This window comes from Balaenoptera physalus (assembly GCF_965194825.1).
Source record: "Balaenoptera physalus genome assembly, chromosome: 10".
In the NCBI taxonomy this organism is placed as follows: Eukaryota; Metazoa; Chordata; class Mammalia; order Artiodactyla; family Balaenopteridae; genus Balaenoptera; species Balaenoptera physalus.
In genome coordinates this window covers 20328957-20343153 of record NC_138889.1, presented here as the reverse complement: position 1 = coordinate 20343153, position 14197 = coordinate 20328957, and the positions used below count along the sequence as shown (strand labels likewise).

Below are 14197 nucleotides of genomic sequence, written 5' to 3'. Positions count from 1 at the left end.
CAATTTCATCACTGGTAATTGGTCTGTACATATTTTCTATTTCTTCCTGATTCATTCTTGGGATGCTGTATGTTTCTGGGAATTTATTTCTTCTAAGTTGTCTATATTATTGGTGCATAGTTGTTTGTAGTAATCTCTTATGAGCCTTTGTGTTTCAGTGGTGTCAGTTGTAACTTCTCTTCTTTCATTTCTGATTTTATATATTTGAGCCCTCTCTTTCTTTCCTGATGAATCTGGATAAAGTTTTATCAATCTTGTTTATCTTTTCAAAGAACCACCTCTTAGTTTCATTAATCTTTCATGTTTTTATTTTTTGGTCTTTATTTCATTAATTTCTTCTCTGATCTTTATGATTTCTTTCCTTCTATTAACTTCGGGTTTTGTTCTTCTTTTTCTAGTTCTTTTAGATGTAAGGTTAGATTGTTTGAGATTTTTCTCATGTTCTAGGGAAGGATTGTATCTCTATAAATTTCCCTCTTAGAGCTGCTTTTGCTGTGTCTCATAGGTTTTGGGTCATTGTGTTTTCATTCTCATTTGTCTCTAGGTATTTTTTTGATTTCCTCTTTGATTTCTTCAGTGATCCATTAGTTGTTTAGTAGCATATTCTTTAGCCTTCCTGTGTTTGTGTTTTTTGCAGTTTTTTCTCATAATGTTGTGATTGGAAAGATGTTTGATATGATTTCAATCTTCTTAAATTTATTGACAATTGTTTTGTGGCCTAGCATGTGATCTATCCTGGAGAACGTTCCACATGCACTTGAAAAGTATGTGTATTCAGCTACTTTTGGATGGAATGTACTCTATGTATCTATTAACTCCATTTGGTTTAATGTGTCATTTAAGGTCAGTGTTTTCGTATTGATCTTCTGTCTGGATGATCTATCCTTGATGTAAATGGGGTGTTAAAGTCCCCTACTGTTATTGTGTTACTGTCAATTTCTCCCTTTATGTCTGTTATTATTTGCTTTATATATTTAAGTGTTTCTACAATTGTTTTATCTTCTTTTTGGATGGATCTCTTCATCATTATGCACTGTCCTTCTTTGTCTCTTGTTACAGTCCTTGTTTGAAAGTCTATTTAGTCTAAGTATTGCTACCTGGCTTTCTTTTGACTTTCATGTGAATGGAATACCTTTTCCATCTCCTCACTTTCAGTCTGTATGTGTCCCTAGATCTGAAGTGGGTCTCTTGTAGAGTCTTGTTTTTGTATCCATTCAGCCACCCTATATCTTTCGATTGGAGCATTTAGTCTATTTACATTTAAAGTAATTATTGATAAATATGTATTTATTAACATTTGTTCATTGTTTTCTGGTTGTTTTTGTAGTTCTTTTTTGTTCCTTTCTTCTTTTGCTCTCTTCCCTTGTGACTTGATGGCTATCTTTATGTTATTTTGGGTTCCTTTCTCCTTTTTTGTGTGTGTATCTATTATTTTTGGTTTGTGATTACCATGAGTTGTGTATATGTGTGTCCATATATATATAGTTTTTTCTCACAGGTGGGCATTTTATTTTCCCACTTTTTGCTGGCCAACTTCTGTGCATCTTCCTATGTTTGTGGACTACACCACCTTTGAGGTGGAAATCTCCTCTGCTATACAGATTTTTAAAAATTGAAGTATAATTGCTTTACAATGTGTTATTTTCTGCTGTACACCGAGGTGAATCAGCTATATGTATAGCCCTCCCTCTTGGACCTCCCTCCCACCACCCCCCCATCTAACCCATCTATGTCATCACAGAGCACCGAGCTGACCTCTTCGTGCTATAAGAGGGAAAGATAGCAGGTTCCCACTAACTAGCTATTTTATACATAGTAGTGTATATATGTCAATCCTAATCTCCCAATTCATCCCACCCTCCCCTTCCCCCCCATGTCCACATGTCCATTCTCTACGTCTGCATCTCTATTGCTGCCCTACAAATAGGTTCATCTGTACCATTTTTTTAGATTCCACATATATGTGTTAATATACAATATTTGTTTTTCTCTTTCTGACTTACTTCACTCTGTATGACAGACTCTAGGCCCATCCACATCTCTACAAATCACCCAATTTCATTCCTTTTTATGGCTGAGTAATATTCCATTTACATTTAGTCCATTTACATTTAAAGTAATTATTTTAACAAATTTTTTAAATTTTATTTTTTGGCTGAGTCAGGTCTTAGTTGTGGCACGCAGGATCTTCGTTGAGGCATGTGGGCTTCTCTCTAGTTGTGGCCTGAGAGTTTTCTCTTTTCTAGCTGCGATGCATGGGCTCCAGGGTGCATGGGCTCTGTAGTTTGTGGCATGCAGGCTCTCTAGTTGAGGCGCATGAGCTCAGTAGTTTTGGCATGTGTGCTCAGTTGCCCCATGGCATGTGGGATCTTAGTTCCCTGACCAGGGATTGAACCCGAGTCCCCTGCATTGTAAGGTGGATTGTTTACCACTGGACCACCAGGGAAGTCCCTAAAGTAATTATTGATAAATATGTATTTATTACCATTTGTTCATTGTTTTCTGGTAGTTTTTGAAGTTCTTTTTTGTTCCTTTCTTCTTTTGCCCTCTCCTTTGTGATTTCATGGCTATCTTTATGTTTTTTTGGGTTTCTTTCTCCTTTTTTGTGTGTGTATCTATTATAGGTTTTTGGTTTGTGATTACCATGAGGTGTGTGTGTCTACATATATATTTTTTTAATTTGAAGATCTCTTAAGTTTGAAAACATTCTAACAAACCTGCATTTGTACTTCTGCCACCCTTTCATGTTTAATGGTTTTGATATATTTTACATCTTTTTGTTTTTTGAATCCCTTAACTCCTTATTGTGAATTTAGATATTTTACTACTTTTGTCTTATATACATGGTTGATCTACTACCTTTACAGTGCGTTTGGATTTTTCCTTTCATAATTTTTATATTTCTAGTTGTGGTCTTTTCTTTTCCACTTAAAGAAGTCCCTCTAACATTTCTTGTAAAGTTGGTTTAGTGGTGCTGAGCTCTTTTAACTTTTCTTGTCTGTAAACTTCAAATCTGAACGATAGCCTTGCCAGGTGGAGTAATTTTGGTTGTAGGTTTTTTTCCATTTATTACTTTGAATATATTCTGCCACACCCTTCTGGCCTGCAAAGTTTCTGCTGAAAAGTCAGCTGATAGTCTTATGGGAGTTCCCTTGCATGTAACTAGTGGTTTTTCCCTTGCTGTTTTTAAGATTCTCTTTTATCCTTAATTTTTTCTATTTTAGTTATAATGTGTCTTGTTGTGGACCTCTTGGGGTTTATCTTGTTTTGGACTCTCTATGCTTCCTGGACCTGGATGGCTGTTTCCTCCCCCAGGTTAGGGAAGTTTTCAAATATTACTTCCTTAAATAAATTCTCTGCCCGTTTCTCTCTTTTTTCTCCTTCTGGGGCCCCTATAATGCAAATGTTAGTATGCTTCATGTTGTCCTAGAAGTCTCCTAAGCTATCCTCATTTTTAAAATTCTTTTTTCTTTTCTCTGTTCAGCTTGGGTGACTTCCACTATGCTGTCTTCCTTAAATGTTTGGTAGAATTAACAAGTGAACCCATCTGGGCCTGGTGTTTTCTACTTTGAAAGGTGAATTATTGATTAAATTTCTTTAATAGATATTGATCTATTCAGATTGTCTATTTCTCCTTATGTGAGGTTTGGTAGGTTGTGTCTTTCAAGGAATCAATCCATTTAGTTTAGGTTATCAAATTTGTGGGCATAGAGTTATTCATAATATTTGTTCATTATCCTTTTAGTGTCCACGGAATCAGTAGTGATGTCCCGTCTTTCATTTCTGATATTAGTATTTTATGTTCTCTATCTCTCTCATTGCTGCTGCCCAGCATCACAGGACAAAGTGAGTATCATACAGTGTATCACTCGCCTGGGAAAAGATCAAAATTCAAAATTAGTAGTATGGTTTCTACTGAATGTGTATCACTTTTGCACCATCATAAAGATGAAAAATTGTAAGTCAAACCATCATAAGTCAGGGACCATGTATGTGTTTGTGTGTGTGTGTGTGTAATTTTTAGCCAGGAGAAAATTATGCAAAACTAATGTTGTCTTTCAGGCTGAACAATTTAGGGTAACATCTGTTTTCTCATCTAACTTAGTATAATCAGGAGACAGGTTGGGGACCAAGAATTTTTTTCTCTACTTTCCATTTGGTGTGGGGCACTAAAATTTAGAAGACCAACTATATACAATTCTTACAAAATTTGAACATGGAATTTTGATTTAATAAAAGCTAGCTAGGAAAGGTCATCTGTTGTTTAACTCAGATTCACCAGTCACATTTTTTTCTCTGAATTTACCTGGAAGATATTTAATATGAAAATCATATATTTGAGGAATTTTTTTAAAACTTCTGTTTTATGACTAACAAATCACCTGACTTTTACACTTTTACATTACATAGAAAGGAAACATAGTTTGGTATCATTTTCCCAGTTATAAGGTAAGCTGTTTTACTTATTGAGTGTCTATAAGAAAATAAATCCTAAGATACTTTCTGATTTAAAATTAACTATTTGAGGTTTATTCACTTCATCTATTTCATAAATAATCAATATTCAACAACTATTTAACATAATTGAGTGAGAAGTTGTGAACTGATATATACAGAATGTTGAAGACTAATTTTTTTTTTATAGGCAGAACTTCTAGATGCTGCTGCTGGCATTAATGTACGATTCAGATTAGGTGGTGTAAGTATGGATAAATTCTTATTTAGTACTTTTAAAGCACATTTATATGAAATTTAAAAGATGTAATTTTTAAAAACATACACCATTTTTCTAATTAAATTGAAACGGTCCTTTGAACTTTTCCAACTATAGGTTAAATTTCCACCTGAAATATACTATAAAATTTTCACTCACAGACATATTGAAGATCTGTGTGCTAATAGCCCTAGAGATTACACAAAACTTCCAGCAAAACATACATCTCATATTAAAAGTGATAATCTTCAGGAAGAGGATTATAGTGGCTGGTATCGTCGTATAGAGAACAATGGCTGGAGGCCTGTTTCTGATAAAGTAAGAAAAGATAAACATTAATGATTTTGAATATTATGTGCGTAGAAACCTATCTGACTTTCTGAAAATTAATTTTTAGATTATTTTTTAAGAATAATGAATCCTACTAATTTAACTGGTAAAATTTGCTTAACTATTCTGTGGTCACTAATATACTTCAAGATACAGCAATATTTTTTTTTTTTTTACATTTACTTCTACTTCTAATAATCATCTTTGAATCTAGGCTATCTTTAGATACTCTCTGGCACTCAGCCCTTACCCATCTTTATAACAAAGCAAATCTGAAGATGTTGTTGACTCTATATTAATCCTTGAACAAGAGATGAGGGTTCTTGAGAATAATATGCCATTTTCTCCATAGAGCTTGTAACAGCAGACACTAGTGGGAGAGCATGTGGGTTTTCATGGTGTTGGAAGATTTAACATGTGCTCATATGAACAGAATGATTTTAAATATACATAGTTCCTAATGCATATATGTGATTCTAGGACTTTTCTATAGACACCCATGTTTAATCTTTTTGTGGAAATAATTTCTATCTAAGGATATTTGTAAGCTTATATATATATATTTATATATAAATTTATTTATTTATTTATTTATTTTTGGCTGTGTTGGGTCTTTCATTTCCGTGCGAGGGCTTTCTCTAGTTGTGGCAAGCGGGGACCACTCTTCATCACGGTGCACGGGCCTCTCACTATCGCGGCCTCTCTTGTTGTGGAGCACAGGCTTCAGACACGCAGGCTCAGTAGTTGTGGCTCATGGGCCCAGTTGCTCTGCGGCATGTGGGATCTTTCCAGACCAGGGCTCGAACCCGTGTCCCCTGCATTGGCAAGCAGATTCTCAACCACTGCGCCACCAGGGAAGCCCTGTAAGCTTATATTTTAAAAGTTAACATTATCTGCTTCTATAGTTCTGGATATTTGTTTATATGGCCGCAAGTATCTTCATTCAAATCCTCAGTCTCTGGTATACAGATTGTAGAATGTAGTATACTGAATATACTAAGTATGAAAAGTGAAAATGATCAAAGTGTGAATTCATTCATTCATTCAACAAACTTTATTTCATACCAACCAGATGTCAGGCATTGTACTAGATGCTTGGGAAGCAATAGTACATAAGAATAGTCCTTCGCCTCAAGCAGTTTGCTTTTAATTAAGGAGAGAGTCAAGTAAACAGGATATTTCAGTACATTGCAGTGAATATGTGCTTTAATAGGGGAAAGTTTAGAGTGCTGTGAGGGGAAACAAACTTTCCTCTTTGTTATTTAATGTGTATGTGGTGAGGGAGGAAGAATGAATTGGAAATAGGAAAACAGGCAACCATTTAGTATAAAGTGTCAAACAGGGGAAACCACAAAGTCTTGGGACACAATGGTGAGATTTCTATATTCTTTGAGTGTGCCCATATTCCTTGAGGATTAGAGTCTTCAAAAGTCAGTAGCACCTACTGGTCAGATCTGTTCTTATGAGAAACTAAAACACTCTTAGAATATGTCTATTCATTTATTCATTCAACAAATACTTATTAAATAGTATACCTCAGCACACTAATTTTTCTATGGCATGTGCCTCTTAAGGTTCAATGTGCCATTCACTTAATTAGAAATATCTTAAAAGGGTCTATCCTCTCCTCTATTTCTATCTTGGCATATTCCTATTGAACACACAGAAGTTCTTTTCTATAGTCAGATAACCTCATAATCAGTAATCCAATATTTTGTGTATTCATTTTTCATTTATCAATAGTTTTGGAAGTCTACTGAAAATGTAATGGTGGGAGACAAAAAGGAAAGTGAATTCCATTTCTCTAAATTGAAGAGAAAGCAAGATATAGAAAAGAAAAGAAAAATTAAAAAAATAGAATGGATGCGGCAAATGTAAGTTGATGAAATACTTAGACTTACTAAAGAAGTATACAGTCATTTTTTTAGATTGCTATCACTACTAAACTAACTACATGTTACTTTAAAAATAAGATGAAAGATTACAGTATATTTTTAAAAATACATAGAAAGCAAATATTTAATAAATGCCTGCTAGACACTGTTAATCTCTGGGATATAAATGGGAAAAGACAGGTTCTCTTTGACCACAAGGAAATCATAATCTTTTGGAACATGAGATATGAAAATCAGCATTTACTCTTATATATGAGATAACTTTAATATGACCCTCTAGACCCACTCTATACCATTCTCAAACTTTCTTTCTCCCCTAAAGAAACTGACTTGTACAGATTACACTAAAAGTCATTCTGGACCTATCTAACAAATATTAAAAGCAAGTCTCAAAAGAATCAAATTGTTTCCAAGTTTACTTGACAATGTACAAGAACAAAGCCCCCAAATATTTAAAGGAACACAAAAAACTCAAATGGTCAAAATCTATAAAATTCACAATGTCTACCATATAGTAATCAATTACCAAGCACTCAAAGAAGCAGGAAAATATATCCCTGAGAAGAAAAAATAATGTAAGCTGACTCACCAAAAATATATTTTAAAAATAAAAATGAAAGAACACATTTCAGACAGACAAAAGCTGAGTTCTATCACCATGAATGGACAAGCAGTATAAAGAACTTTTCTTCCTACTACTTTAATCTCTTTAAAAGGTAATTAACTAACTACTAAACTATACACTTAAAAATAGTTATGATAAATAGTTAAGACAATAAATTTTATGTTGGTTTTACCACAATATTTTAAATGATAGGTATTACATTTTAAACTAATGAGTTAATATTGATGTTGCCAATCAGTTCCTGATTCCACAATTATACTCCTTTTCTCTTATATTGAAAATCTTCATCAAACAAAACATAATTGCTTATTTTTTCTGACATTACAAGTAAATAGTTCCAAAAAATCACAATACAATATCAACATATAGATGCAATTACTGAATAAAGTTCAAAAACAGTTTTAAGGTAATTTACTATTTAAAGCAGAAACAGTGAAAATGTATTATGGTATTTACAAATTTATAACAGTGCAGAAGTAAATATATGATAACAATACCACAAAGGTTGAGAAAGATGAAATGGAAATGTACTGCTGGAAGGTCCTTATACTACACATGAAGTGGTATAATATTGCTTGAAGTAGACCATGAGAGTTAAATATATATACTACAAACCCTAAAGCAACCATAAAATCAACAACAAGCAATAGGTAAACCTAATAAGATAATAATGAAAATAAAATAGAATCATAACAAACAATCCATCCTCTCTTGGATGAGGAAAGGAAACAAAGAACTGGGAGGACAAATATAAAATGAATAGCATGATGTAGATTAAAACCAACCATATCAATAATCATATTAAATGTAAATGGTCTAAGCATCCCAAATAAAGACAGTGACTGACAGACTGGATAAGAAAGCAAGACCCAACTATACGTTATGTACAAGAACTAAAAGCACAAATATAGGTTAAAATTAAAAGCATGGAAGAGGACTATGCTAACAGTAATCAAAAGAAAGCTAGAGTGACTATATTAATATCAAACAAAGTAATAAAGAGGGGTAAATTCATCAAGAGAACATAATCCTAAATGCTTGTTTACCTAATAACAGAGCTTCAAAATACATGAAACAAAAACTAATAGTACTGAAAGGAGAAATAGACAAATCCAAAATTATAGTCAGAGATTTCAAAACCCTTTTCTTAGTAATTGATATAACAAGTGGACAATAAATTAGTAAAGATGTAGAAGACTTGAGCAACACTGTCAACCAGCTTGACATAATTGGCATTTATAGAGCACTGAACCCAACAAAAGAAAACAAATTCTTTTCAAGTGCACATGAAACATTCACCAATATACACCATATTCTGAGCCATAAAACAAATATCCACAAATTTAAAAGAATTAAAATCATACAAAGGAGGTTCTCTGATCATTATGAGATTAAAAGAGAATTTAAAACAGAATAAAATAACTGAAAAATTTCTGGAAAACCTCCAAATATTTGGATATTTAAACAGCATATATCTAAATAATCCATGAGTCAAAGAAGTCACAAGAGGAACTTGAAAATATTTTTGATTTAATAAAAAATGAAAATACAACATATTAAAAGTAGGGGATGCAGCTAAAGAAGTACTTACAGGAAAATTTATAGCATTTTCTATGAGGCAAGTGTTATTGGATATAAAACCACTCAAGGCTTATGAGAAAAAAAGCTATTACAAGAAAATAACAACCAATATCTCTCATGAACATAGATACATGATGTTAAATAACATTATAGACAAATGGAGTTTAACCCAGGAATACAATATTGGTTTAACATTTGGAAATCAATCAATGCAATCCACCATATTAACAGACGTAAAAAACAAAACTGGGTATGATCATCTCAAAAGATGCAGAGAAAGTACTTACAAAATTACCATTTGTAATGAAAACTCTTGGCAAACTAGGAATAGATGAGAGCCTCCTCAACTTGATGAAGGGCATCTATAAAAAGCCTGCAGTGAACATGATAATGGTGAATGGCTGAATGCTTTCTCTCTAAGATCAGGAACAAGGCAAGGATATCTGCACTCACCACTTCTTTACAACATTGCATTGAAGTCCTAGTCAGTGCAATAAGGGTGGCAGGGCAGAGTGGTGGGGGAAACACTGAGATTGGAAAGGAAGAACTAAAACTGTCCTTGTTCACAGTTGACATGATCATCTAAGTACAGAATTCGAAGGAATCTACTAAAAAGCTACTGGAACTAATAGGTGAGTTTATCAAGGTTGTGAGATACAGAAACCAATTGTATTGCAACAAAAACATTTACAGTAGCATCAGAAAATATGAAATACCTAGGCACAAATTGAAGGGAAAATCTACATGACCTGTACACTGAAAAGTAATAAATATTGCTGATAAAACTTAGAGAAGACTTAATAAACAAATAGTCATAAGGTATTAATGGACCAGAAGACTCAATATTGTTAAGATGTCAGTTCTCTCCAAATTGATGTATACAGTCAATGTAATCACAATCAAAATTTCCAGCAGGTTTTTTGTGGGATTTGACAAGTTGATTTGAAAATTTATATGTAAATGCAAAAGGAACTAGAATAATCAAAATAATTTTGGAAAAAATTTGGAGAACTTAACATTACCTGATTTTAAGACTTATTATAAAACTACTGTAATCAAGACCTTGTGGGGGGGTCCCTGGTGGAGAAGTGGTTAAGAATTCGCCTGCCAATGCATGGGACATGGGTTCGATCCCTGGTCCAGGAAGATCCTGCATGCCATGGAGGAACTAAGCCTGTGTGCCACAACTACTGAGACTGCACGCCTAGAGCCCATGCTCTGCAACAAGAAAAGCCACCACAATGAGAAGCCCGTGCACCGCAACAAAGAGTAGCCCCCCTCGCCGCAACTAAAGAAAGCCCACGTGCAGCAACGAAGACCCAACACAGCCAAAAATAAAAATAAATAAATTTATTTTAAAAAAAGACATTGTGGTATTGGCATTAAGATAAACATACAGATCAATGGAACAGAAGAGACAGTTGAGAAATAGACCCACACACATATTATTAATTGAGTTTCAACACAGGTGCCACGGCAATTTAATTGGAAAAGGATATTCTTTTCAACAAATTGGATACTCAAATGCAGAGAAATGAAACTTGATCCTTATCTCACATCATATATAAAATTCATTTGGAAAAGAGCATAGATCTAAATATAAGAATTAACACCATAGTGCATACAACTCAATATCAAAAAAACAAACAACCCAATCAAAAAGTGGGCAGAAGACCTAAATAGACATTTCTCCAAAGAAGACATACAGATGACCAACAGGCACATGAAAAGATGCTCAACATCGCTAATTATTAGAGAAATGCAAATCAAAACCACAATGAGGTATCACCTCACACCTGTCAGGATGGCAATCACCAAAAAGTCTACAAATAATAGATGCTGGAGAGGGTGTGGAGAAAAGGAAACCCTCTACACTGTTAGTGGGAATGTAAATTGGTACAGCCACTATGGTAAACAGTATGGGGGTTCCTTAAACTAAAAAGGAGCTACCATATGATCCAGCAATCCCATTCCTGAACATATATCCAGCAAAGACAGAAACGCTAATTTGAAAAGATACATGTACCCCAATGTTCATAGCACCACTATTTACAATAACCAAGGTATGGAAACAACCCAAGCCCATCAACAGACAATTGGTTTAAGAAGATGTGTTTTATATATATATATATAATGGAATATTAGCCATAAGAAAGAATAAAATAATGCCATTTGCAACAACATGAATGGACCTAGAGAATATCATACTAAGTGAAATAAGTCAGACAGAGAAAAGACAAATATTACATGATATCCCTTATATGTGGCATCTAAAAATAATACAAATGAAACTATATACAAAACAGAATCAGACTCACATACATAGAAAACAAATTTATGATTACCTAAGGGGAAAGTGTGGAGAGGGATAATTTAGGAGATGGCATTAACAGATACAAACTACTATACATTAAATAGATAAGAAACAAGGATTTACTGTATAATATAGGGAACTATATTCAATGTCTTGTAATAACCTGTAATGGAAAATAATCTGAAAAGTATGTATATATCTGAAAAAAATCATAAAATAAAAGCACTTTATGAGACCTTAAAAAAATGAGAGTTAACACCATAAAATATCCAAAAGTAAGCAAACAAGAAAATCTTAGTGACTTTGTTTCTGGCAAAGATTTCTTAAATAGGACACAGAAGGCATGAAGTATAAAAGAAAAGATTGTTAAATTGCACTTCATCAAAATTAAAAGCTTTTGCTCTCCTAGGACACTTTAGCAAAAATAAAAATGCAAGTCACAGACAGGAAGAGAACATTTGCAAAATATGTACATGATAAAAGTCTTGTATCTAGAATACGTAAAAAAAAAAAAAACTCTCAAAATTCAATGATAAGAATACAACCTAATTTTAAAATGGACAAAAGATCTGAACACTCTACCAATGAATATACAGATAGCAAAAAATCACAAGTGAACTAATGACTATCATCATTAGTCATTAGGAAAGTGCAAAACAAAACTGTAACTAGATACCACTGCACAACCACTAGAATGGCTAAAATAGTCTGTCATACCAATTATTGGCATGGATATGGAGCAAATGCAAACTGGTACACACACTTTGGAAAACAGTTTGACAGTTTTTTTTTAATTTTACAAGTTACACACATCTACTATTAAATCCAGCCATTCTACTGAGATATTTACCCAAGAGAAACAAAAACATGTCTACAGAAAGATTGTAATGCAAGTTCATAGCTGCTTTATTTCTAATAGCCCAAAACCAGAAACAACCCATCAACCCATCTACCCAAATGTCAATGGATAAACAAATTGTGATATATCTACACAAAGGAATACTACTCAGCAGTACAAAGGAATGAATTGTTCATACATAACAACATAACAACATGGATGAATCTCAAAATAATGATGCTGAATGAAAGCAACCAGTCAAAAAAGAGTACATATTATATGACTTCATTTACATGAAATTCTAGAAAATACAAAGAAATCTAGAATGACACAAAGCAGATGAGTAGTTGTCTGGAGATGCGGGTGGGGGAAAGGAGGGAGGGAAGGTTAACAAAGTAGCACAAGGAAGTCTGGGGGGTGATGGATATATTTGTTTCTTTTATTACAGTGATTGGTTCACAGGTGTATACTTATGTCAAAACTGTTCAAATTGTACAGTTTAAATACAGTCTACTGTGTATCACTTATAACTCACTAAGTTGTAAAAAAAAAATTTTAAGAACATGATCAGACAATCAGAAGATCTCCATGGAGTAACCCTTCATCTCCTGTGGTTGCAGGGTGAGTTGGAGGCAATCCAGAGGCAAGTTGAAAGGGTCACAAAGTCATAGAGCTTGCAGTGCAACCAAAAGACCTAGACAGGTCTTGTGTCCTAAGCTAGCTAAGGACATTAGTGGGGAAGAAGTGGAACGATGAGAACTGGGATGTGGATATTTGGGCAGACATAGACAAAGCTGAGAACCTTGAGCCTTCAAACTCTCCTGCTGATGGAGGAAACCCTTCCTCCTTGTTTTGAGGAAACCAGCCCTTCTCTGCATAAAGGCCTTTCAATGACTGCACCTGGCTCAGTTGCCCCACACACTTATGCTGATTCTCCTTAGGATTCCCCCACAACCATTTCCTCAATGCCTCCAGTCCACACTGAGACATATCTCAGGACAGTCCAGACAGAGAGGAACAAGATCTACTCGAGGAGGAGATGACATTTATAAACCAAAAGAGTTTCGAGAATTTAACAATCTGTATTGACAGGAGCTCAGAGGCATGTGTGAATGTGGATTCTAAGGTGTTCAGAAGTTGACCAGGCTGAATTTATTGATATGGCCACACTCACCTGAGATTAGGGATTTAATGTGTTGGCTTGAGTATCCAGAAATAAATGGTGTTTAAGGACTTCCCTGGAGGTCCAATGGTTAGGACTCTGAGCTTCCACCACAGGGGGCATGGGTTCGATCCCTGGTCAGGGAACTAAGATCCTGCAAGTCACACAGTGCGGCCAAAAAAAAACCAAACCAAACCAAAACAACAACAGAAATGGTGTTTGGTCTGTTAGGTTGGCTAATCAAAGCCTGAATTCAACCAAAGCTCTACAGTTACAAAATGCCTGAACTTCTCTAGTATACTGTAGAAAAGGATTTCTGAAGGCTTGGGGAATGCATATGTTTGTTCCTATTATGTGCAATATGTTTAGCCACCCACTGGCTATAACCGCAGTGGGCCCCAGAGGATATCCTCTTCATCAGGTTATTAAGCAATTAGGGGAGCAGCAGAATTCTTGATGAACTTGTGGTGGCTGTTCTTTATAGACTTAAGATGACAGTGGGGAAAATTGTGATGGAATTGGTTCCTTTCGTTCACTGGGAATAATGGAACTTTGAAGTGGTAGAAGTCAGGTGGTGACACAAATTGTAGCTAAGCTTCCTCCAGATGTGGTTTCTTTAATGGAGCAAATCAACACCATCCCTGGCATCTGTTAGGCTGCTTTTGACCTGGCAAATGTGTTCTTTCCCATCCTGATCAGTAAACAAAAAGAGAAGAGTTTGCATTTACATGGAAATAG

At 34.5% G+C, this 14197-nt stretch overlaps 1 protein-coding gene across 9 annotated transcripts in view; it reads left to right on the top strand.

Moving 5' to 3' along the window:
- The window catches only part of LOC309667894 (protein MFI), a 182589-nt gene that overhangs the window by 82019 nt on the left and 86373 nt on the right, over positions 1-14197 (top strand). For all 9 annotated transcript variants that reach the window (XM_082476897.1, XM_082476901.1, XM_082476895.1 and 6 more), the window contains 3 exons: positions 4646-4699; positions 4832-5032; positions 6788-6918. In XM_082476897.1, coding sequence (XP_082333023.1) covers positions 4646-4699; positions 4832-5032; positions 6788-6918 — 386 coding nt within the window. The remainder of the gene's footprint in view (positions 1-4645; positions 4700-4831; positions 5033-6787; positions 6919-14197) is intronic.